We start from the raw sequence: 9,958 nt of genomic DNA on the forward strand, positions 1-9,958 counted from the left end.
CTTCGATTGGAAGTAGTGGCCTTTCACACATGTGTGGTACTGATCAGGTTTCCGGTACAGATCGGGTAGTGACAGTGAGAAAGGTGTCTGAAGAAGAAACACCCAGTGCATCATGGGAATCCCCCGGTAGCCTACACCTATTGCAGCATAACTAATGGAGGATTCAGGGTCCCCTGGTCCAGCCCTAACTATATGCTTTAGCAAAAAGGAAAGTTTGAAGCCTAATCTTAAAGTAGAGATAGTGTCTATTTTTAAATACTCCAGGAACCAAGTCCTCAAGTGAGGTGATCTTGTTTGTACTGTTCCTTAGCCACCATCATCTTCTCTTTTGTGGTCCACCCAAGTGTTTTCTAAATTTACCCTGCAGCATGTATTTATCATGATCAGCTTTCACTGTTCTGGCTTAAGGTATGCAAGTTTTGAGGTACTTGTACGCTTGGCTGTCAGAAGCTCTTAAACCCAGCAGCTTATCTACCCGTGATGCACACCTAAAAACAACAAAAGTTGTCCAAAGTTTTGTATAGCCAAAAGAATTTAATCACATAAAATAATTAAACCAATTTGTCAGATTATTTAGAAATTGCTTTCTAAATGATCACATTTCACTGAAAAACTTGCCTGTATAACAGAAAGTAGTAGAGATCTGCAGAAATATCTCTACTACTCCACGTATAAAAATGTGCTTTCAGTGGTGATGGGACATCTCCTTCTTATAACCACCATGTAAATAATAAATAATACAACACATGTGTTTAACTATCTGTGCTCTTCCAGTCACACACACGAATGTTTGCTTTGATCGTCGAAAGAAATGTAGAAAGAAATGTAACAGAGTATTATTACCAACTCTGTGTGTGTGTGTGTTCCTCTTCAGGAATCCAAAAGAGGCTGGAAATGATTAGGAGTGATGTGTGTTTTAAACCTGTGACATCAGTCCTCTTCACAGCTGTTCGGTGTCCTGTTTACAGATGCCCAACGCTTAAGCCAGGAATTTTAAAAAAGCAAAAGATTTATTTACAAATTAATATTGACTGTAAAGAAAATCATCATCATCATTGTGCATTTCATCATTTGAATTTGGTGACAGAGGCGGACAGTTTGCTTTGTTATTGTGTTCAAATGTATCTGTGATCATCGTATCAAAGCAGATCTAATGACTTTTGAAAATATAACAAAAGATCAAATAAATCCAGCGGTTTCCTTTTTCATATTGCTGCTTTTCTTAGTGTTAAAACTTTACAGAAATGAACTCAATGTGTTTCTATGTGTATGTGCTGTGCTTGGTTAAACTGCAGCATGTTTGAATGGACTTCTGCCCACAGTGCAAAGACTTAGTGGAGTTAGTCTAAGTCGTCCTTTGGCTCTGTGTTTTCACCCTACAACAGCCTGGAGATTTATCCGGGCTCCAGCCCGTCTCTGGATGGATGGATTGATGCATTTCACGAATTCTTTTTTTATTATGATGTTCGGGAAGATTTAATAGGGTCATAAAAGTCACAAAGCAAACACAAAACTTTGTGAAGACACATGACTTAACGTTATGTTGACATCTGTTGTCTTGACAATTTGACTAAACTTACATGGACTCAAGTTATTGACACGTTTTGATTTATTTTTGTTACCCATTCAGTCAGTTCACACTTCAGCTGACACATTTACAACACATGTACAACACATATCTCTCTACAACACAAACACCGGAGGCTGTGACTGTGGCAGCAACACAACACATTTAAAGGCCTCGTTTGTTTGGATAAAGCCACAGAGGGAGACGTCTGTTTGACTGTCACTGATGTTTATGTCACTTTGTCAGGTTTTAAATTGTGCTGATCTTGTGTTGTAATGTCACAAGTTATTGTCAGTAGATTTTCAGACATAAATATTTTGGTAGTTGAAATGTGTGTCAGCGTTTGTTTGTTTGTTTGTTTGTTTGTTTGTTTGTTTGTTTGTTTGTTTGTTTGTTTGTTCTGTATGATGTATTCTTGGTCTGCTGTGGTTTATTCTAAACTTTTATATTTGATTGCCTTTTTTCCCTCATAAGATATTTTTGTGATACATACAAGCAGTAATCAATAAACATCCCCCTGAAATTACAGAGGTTCTGTTAACATCACAACATATTCCAGTAAAACTCAAATCACTATTTCTTCCAAGCTTAAAGGTTTCATTTTACTCCTAAATGAAATATTACAACATAAGGTTCATTTTATTTAAATATTATTTATATTCTGTCATTTATGTTCATTGTGACCAGTCAAAAGCTTCAAGTGTTACAGATGAACACAAACAAAACAGAAAACTAGATTCTGTGATCTGTTCCAACCAAATAAAATAAATATTTACAAACAGTGAAATCTCCAGAGAATATACTGAATCATTTCTTTTGTATGAAACAGAAACCTTCTGTATATATCCTCAGTACAAATTTCAAAGACCAAAACAAGACTGACGCTCCAAGGCAATCAATCATTATCTTTACAAAGTGCTCTCCTGTTTCAGGGAGAGATCGTAACACGAGTCTTTAATCAGACATTTCCGACTGTGCATACTTTGTCTTTACGACAAACTAGGCTGTCGCATTTGTGGCATCACTCTGTCTCAGAGACAGTGTCTGACATTTTGCAGCAAATCACAAGAACAGTCGCCTCAAGGTGCTTTAGAGAGAAAACCACCAAATTAAATGGCATAAAGAACACAAAAGTATGAATCCATCCTGCCTTTAGTCAGTGGTTCCAGCAGGTGGTAGCGTTTAATGATGTGGAGAATATTCTAAGCTAGCCAAGAACGCAGAGTGATGAGGAAGTGCTGACCCAGCACCGTGATAACCTGAGCTGCTGCTGAACAGCAGTCAGGCTGCAGCTTCCACTTCTACCTGTTCATGTTGCTACAGTAGAATCACCGTGACAACCATTATGAAGTCTCTTTGTGCTGGTTTTCATCTTTGCTTTGTGCTCATACACGCTCAGAGAAAGATCACGTGTGAGGTCATCAGGATGGATTGTGTTGGTGTGTGTGACTGTAGCCTTCAGGTTTATATTGTTCAGTGGTAACTATGTGACAGTGTTCAGATCATCTTACAGAGTAACTGGGATTATGGCACGACGGGACCACAGAGACATCTTTATTTTTACATTGGTCACACCACCACAGCAACCCTGTCAACCCTGCTTCCCCGTGATTTAACCCCGCGGGCGTGATCTGCAGATGCCGCGCAGGTGCAGCCACACGGCACCACAGACCACGCCCCACCACACATCCCCATCGCCCGACTGAGGTCGGGGAGCCATCCGGCCGAACCTACTCCCCCCCCGGCCTCCAACCTGATGACAGGGCAGTGTCTCTTGCGTAGGCCGCCCAAGTCTCCAGCGGTGATGGCAACGCTGGTCCGGAGGCCGGGCATGCCCGGTACCTGGCAAACCGGCACGACCGTGTAGGCACAGCCGTGAGCACTCGTCTGCCGCCTCCGGCTGCTGAAGTGCCTCACTCGGCTCCTCCACCACCGTCGTGACACCCCTGTAGGGGTGGCGCCCAGGCCCAGAGCAGCGCCGCCAGATGCCCAATCCTTTTCAGGTGGCGCTCGGTCTGGTCCCGCAGCTCTTCCTGCTGGCGACGCACCTCCGCCACCTGCTCCCACTGGATAGCCGCCGTGTCAGCCATGATCTGGGACAGCTCCTCCCTTCTCTGGCTCTGTTGTGGGCCCGTCGTGCCGCATCCTAGGGTTCGGCACCAGTGTGGTGGAATTATGGCACGACGGGACCACAGATCCGTGTTTTGAGCCATCTTTATTTTTACACTGGTCACACCACCACAACAACCCTGCTTCCCCGTGATTTAACACCGCGGGCGTGATCTGCAGACGCCGTGCAGGTGCGTCCGCACGGCACCGCCTACCACGCTCCACCACAGTAACATGAAAGTAACGAATGTCTTTATCCTGGGGAATTACTTTTAAGACAAGTGTTCTGTGTAATATGTGCATTCACTTTTTTAACATCACCAATCACAACAAAGCGGGGAACACCTCCAACATGCACGAATGTTCGATCACACTGCATGTAGTTAATGTGCATGGATGTAATGTCTTTGATATGCTGCTGAGAGGTGATGGTGACCCTCAAACTGGAGCCAATGAGAATTGATAAGTGATATTGATAATGAATAATCACTAAACTCTTATCAGTTCCCATCCGTGTTCATTGTTGCTCTGCTTCTCTAAAAGGAGCTGCAGCCTGCAGAATTCCTTGGACCCTTCTTTCCAACACAACCTCGTGTCATGTTCAGTAACGCTGTCATTCAAGTTCTTCTTAACATTTTCTGTTTTTATTTATCTCACTAACACTGATAACTTTGTGAACCCTGGACAACCTCTGCAACTTTCTCCTGGAAAGCCAGGACACTGTGTAAAAACATGGTGAATATAAGAAATAACCACGTTCTTAGTAAGCTGTGGACTTACCAACTGTTCTAAGGAACAGCCAGTAACATTACTCTACACTTCATTACAGTAAAGCAGCTTCAGGTGACAGTTATAAATCACAGAGAATAATTTAATTCTCAACAAAAAGCACAAAATAAAAAACATGAGCCGTACAAAAGCTGTTAGTGACTGTTGAAAGTTCAAATATTAGGTTGAACTGCTGCTGCTGTTGTAACTGTGCTTTTATAAGCTTGCAGGAAAGAAATCCTCCAGCATATTTTCTTCTCAGTGGCTGGATACTACAGTAGATTATGCTCATGATGCGTACAGTAGAGTGTAAAAGCCAGTGAAGATGTGCAGCTTATTTACACTGACTTGCTTATTTTCTGTGCTCTTGCCCTCTTCTTTTAGTAAATAAACGAAACAGTGAGTACAGATGGACACCTGCTAAAAAAAAAAGAGAGAAGATCACCGTGGACACAGAAGGACACTAACAGAGATCAACTAAAAGAAAAAAATGGCCTTCTGTCAAGAATTAAGGGGATGGACAAAGGGCCTGCTTTGTAAGGCCGGACCTGGACCGCTGAGTCTGTAGCCTGGGAGCAGAGAGGAGCCGACCAGCTCCAACTCCTGAAAAACAAGCCTTGCTGAGTGTTAGAGACCAAATAGGAAGGTCACGATAAAACATTTTTATTTTTGTAAACTTTTTTAAGTTTATGGTTTCAGAAAAGATCAAACATCACTCTGTGTATATACATATTATATACCATATGTGTGTATTATATAAGTATGTTTAAAAAAAGAAACTGTGTGCAGTTCAAAGAGGAGATGAGGAGACGCCAGCTCCCTGTGACTTTTGAAGGTCAGCCACCATGCCCCACATGCCTTCTGCTGGGTGTGTGTGTGTGTGTGTTAAGGTGTGTGGGGCAACTGGTCCAGCAGGCCTGTCACTACATAATGAGATTACAGCTTTTTGAGCCTGTCTTCCACTAATAACGTCTGTATTGGTCAGAAAATCTGCCTTTTAAATCCAAAAATACACACAGATAAGAAAAAGGGTTAGGGTTTCCTCTACAAGCTCGACTCAAGTTCCAGCGAGGTGGGACATTAATGACAGGCTGCCTGATGTCACCACAGTCTGGTGGTTTTACTGTGCCGTGGAGTAAAAACTGCTCTTGTGCATTGTGTTGGCACAGGCAGGGTAGGGCTGGGAACAGAGAGTGGGTAAAAAATGAAAAGTGGAAATGATGATGTGCTTCAACACAGCCTTCAGCTTCCACCACTCAAAAGGACTAAGAGAGGGGTTAAAGTGAAAAGTCACACAGTGACAGCAAGTCTGTGTAAACTCTTCTGTTTCTATGGATTCCTGCTGACATCCTTCTGTATTTACGCATTGTACTAAAAACACAGCCATGGTGCAGAGTCAGCTGTTGTCATCTACTATTGTTGTAGTCATTGTACTGGCAGTAAGAAGACAGTATTTATATATAAATATAGTCATTTGTGATCTCCACCTCCTGGACATACGTTTGATTTTTCAGCTTTGACGCAGGACGTGGTGTAAGTGTGATGATGTGTCGTTCTTTCATGTTTCTCTTTTGTTCAGCTACTGAATGTAACTTAAACTTTTTAGGCAGATGGTGTTTTTTATGTGCTTCAAAAGAACAAACAGTATTCTGTATATTTATTACACGTGTAAATGATATAGTAACATGTTTCTGATAATATGCTGGACCTCCTCCTCACGATCACGTCATGTCCCAAAGGTGAACAGACATGTCCTGCTGAAGCGTGAAGTACTACAGAGAGTTTTAGTTGTTTGGTTTGTCTTTGTGTAGCTGAGTCGTAGTGTCATCGTGGTGCTGAGGGTAATGCTGTGGTGAGGAACAGGACAACAAAGAAACACGAGACCAGTCTGAGGTGGGGAAACTTTTAGCAGTGCGTCCTGTTGGAAATGGAGACGCTCTGCTGCAGGACGCTCACATGCACTTGTTTGATTTGTGGGTCGTAGCATGTTTTACCACATTTATGGATATGACGACACTGAAACCTTTACATCTTTATTTTAATTCAGAGGAGGATTTGAGTCTCACTGCACTCTTACTTTAATGCATAGCACTTGGTAATGTAGGTAACATGGTCTATAAGACTAAGTGATCCCATGGACAGTACTCATTTACATCAGTTAATAAAGTGATGGAGGTGGAAACAACTGAAAGGCCACAGTAATCTAACTCGGTGTGACAGAACGAAGGCAACCCAAGCTCATGCTGAGTGTGAACGATTGGCTCTTTGTCTTTTGTCCTTTTTGGACCAATTCTGTCTTTTTAAGCTGATCACTCGCTGGCCTTGGAGTGCCTTTAGTGCTGTGACTCCGTTCTTATGACCGTGGTGATATCATGTCTCCATCATGTTGATGACTGTCCCGGAGACCCAGATTTTACTTCCTCTCCTGTTTTTCTGGTGTTTCAGTGAGGCAGATGTTTGTGTGACAGGATGCACTGTTACACTGTTAGTGCTGCATTTCTTTCTCCTTCACGCAGTGAAAGACTGGTTGTCCGTACTGTTCTCTACATGAATGTCTAAAAACTCTTTCAAAGACTAAATGAGCATCTGTGAATGTGTCTACAGACAGATTTTTTAACGATGCCTCTACCACACCCTCAGCGTGCCACTGCTGAGTTGTTCATCTGGGAAAAAGCTTCTGCAGTGGGATCAGGCAGCTGGACATGAACTGGGACTTAACAAAAAATATTCTAACGATGTCAATCTTAGCAGAGATCAGGTTTCCTCCGATCGCTGCTGTGTTATTCTAATTGTAATTTATTTTTGTTCTTTTTTTCCTTGTTGTTCTTTCTCTTGGCTTGTTTACATGTACTGTATATGATGTTCATCTGTTGCTGGTTGGAGAGATTATCTAAAGGTCTGAAGTAGCTTTTAACTCTAGCTGTGGTATTCCCCTGTGGCATGGCCTTTTACCCTGGTCCTTCCCTTCCCCAATCAGAAAATGTGATGTTTGCATTAAGTACACGTACTCAGCAACGAGATATAAAAATCCTCGGGCTTCCTACCAAAACTACTCCCATTTGTTTCTATTGTGTATACCTCAGATACGAGCCCTAAAGCAGCTATTACTCTTAAAGCTCCTGGCAACCAGACCTCATTTACCTCCTCTCCCCCTCTTCCACACTTGAGCCCAACATCCACCCATAAGCCAAAACCACACCTACCTCCCCCGTTAACCCACTGACCTCCACCCTAAAGTCACAGAATACTTGCTGCAAAGACACGTTCTGACAGGTTTAAACTGAAGGACACTACATAAGTCCCGATCCTGCATACAGTTGGTCTGTGGGTGTTTCACCAGTACTGGGATTTGACAACATTTTATTTAAATATCTCATTTTTATCTCCCTACAAGGAGTTATCAAATCTTATAGACAGATAGAACTTTATCAATCCCCCGGGTAGGTTCCTCCGGGAAATTCAGTCATCATCATTATTATTATTATGAATATTATTATTGAGAGTTGTCTTTTAAATACCTCAGTGAGGTTAAGTTATATTGTGATTCATCTCTGTCCTTAATTACTTTAACGCCCACATTATCCAAATAATAATAAAAGATGTCTCTTATTTGTTTCACACAACATCAGGCTCAGTGAGCACAAATCCAAGAACTATGCACAAAACAAAAGCTGGAAGATATTTTAGAGTACGTACATGTATATAACTTAACCCATGCAAGTGAAAACGTGAAGTCCTTACTGGAGTCCTTTGAGCAGCCCACTAACTTAGCCTGGAGTGTTGTTGTAAATGTATAGAAATTATACTGTGATCTGCAATATTTACTCTTTACATAACCTTTACAGTATTTCCAACAAGTGTTCTTTCTTGAGTAGGCTACCAAACTGTTTCCAATTCAGAAAACACATGAACAACAATTTAAAGTTGTCATTAGCAGCAGAACCAACTGTTAATTGGAATAACAATGTTATTGCTATAGAAGATCGATATTATTGGCATTTAGATTTGTTACCCATATGCCTCACTTTAACTATGCACTTCTTTCTAAATCTGTTTATGAAATAATTTGGGACAATGGAAGCCAGATCTAGGGCACCTGCTAAAATGGCACAGGAGATAACGGTAGATTCTCAGCCTCGAGTCTCTGCTGTCACTGTCTTCTCTACACCATTTCTTCCATTTTATAAAAAAAACAACATCAAATAAAACATAATAAAGAATTTCTAACTGCTCTCGAGTGGATAAGCTCGTGATTTTTCCCCAGTGTTCTCCTCTGCTCCGCCAAACACACAAACCCCTCATAATTGTTACATGTGTGCATGAAACAATACTCAAACTAATCATTTCAAAAATGTTGCTGATTTCACCTGTCAGTAAAAAAAGGGGTGTTTTACAGTACGGCAGAAAACTGAAAACGATTTGGCCTTGACGGTTGGTTTTCAGTCAGGATAAATGCAGACGCTAGTTCATTTCTAGTATGTCTGAAGTTTTATTCAAAATAATATAAATTTCAAACGTATGCACACACGTCAGAAATGCAAACAAAAGACTGTCCTGAATGAATTTGTATCCGGTGATATGATGTTTCTCTTCAGCAGTTTTGACTTAAATGATCTGGTTGCCTTTGAACGTTTTTCACTCCTGAATGCCAACAGCCTCCCGGTCCTATGCAGATCCCAAAGCACAAAGGTTTGACTGGTGACTATGGAGTAAAATTTGAAGAAAAAAAGACCTAACTTACATGTTTGCATTTTTTTAGTCTGCTTTTATTTATGTGTTTGAGGCTCCAGTGTTTTCTTCTACTCTTTATGTATCAGTTATTCTTTATGTCAAGAGCAAAAACCTGTATTAATGTGTACAAAGAGACATCTAATGTGAGACTGAACCTGTGCAAGTGACACTGTAGAAGTACACGTGTGTCTGTGTACTTCTACAGTGTGTGTGTGTGCGTGTGTGTGTGTGTGTGTGTTGGATGGTATTTCTTTAACTGGTTGATTTATGTGTGCTTTTAATGTGCTTCAAAGAAACAATACTATTTATTACAATATTCGTACATTATTATCACAGTTATTATTACAGTTATTACTAACATGATTATTAATAAACATTTCTTTCCCCTGAAACTCTTCCATTGATTGACTTGGTTTGGGTCAGCAGCATTAGTTGTGTTACAGCAAGCCTGCAGTTGGTGACTGAATATTATGAGTTCAGTTCAGCTACCTAACATACATAGGTCAAATTAAATGGTAAAATAAATATGAATATGTACTCACAAGCCACTTAGACATACCTGTTCAACTGATCATTAACAAAATATCTAATCAGCCGATCACATGGAAGCGACTCAGTGCATTTAGGCATGCTGACACGGTTGTAAGAACCTGCCTACCTCGTAATTAAACTTAAGAATATGGAGGAAATGGGATTTAAGTGGTGCAACAGTTTCTAGAGGTCAGAGGAGAATGGTGAGATGGCTTCAAGCTGCTAGGAAAGCAACAGTAACTCAAATAACAC

At 41.0% G+C, this 9,958-nt stretch overlaps 1 protein-coding gene across 1 annotated transcript in view; it reads left to right on the forward strand.

The window, feature by feature from the left end:
* Nucleotides 1-9,567, forward strand: part of rbfox3a (RNA binding fox-1 homolog 3a) — a 184,315-nt gene extending 174,748 nt beyond the window's left edge. Inside the window, exon 12 of the mRNA XM_082545386.1 lies at nt 4,829-9,567. Coding sequence (XP_082401512.1) covers nt 4,829-4,831 — 3 coding nt within the window. The 3' untranslated portion in view covers nt 4,832-9,567. The remainder of the gene's footprint in view (nt 1-4,828) is intronic.
* The last annotated feature ends 391 nt before the right edge of the window (nt 9,568-9,958 follow it).

This window comes from Aulonocara stuartgranti (genome assembly GCF_965226115.1).
Source record: "Aulonocara stuartgranti genome assembly, chromosome: 8".
NCBI lineage: Eukaryota > Metazoa > Chordata > Actinopteri > Cichliformes > Cichlidae > Aulonocara > Aulonocara stuartgranti.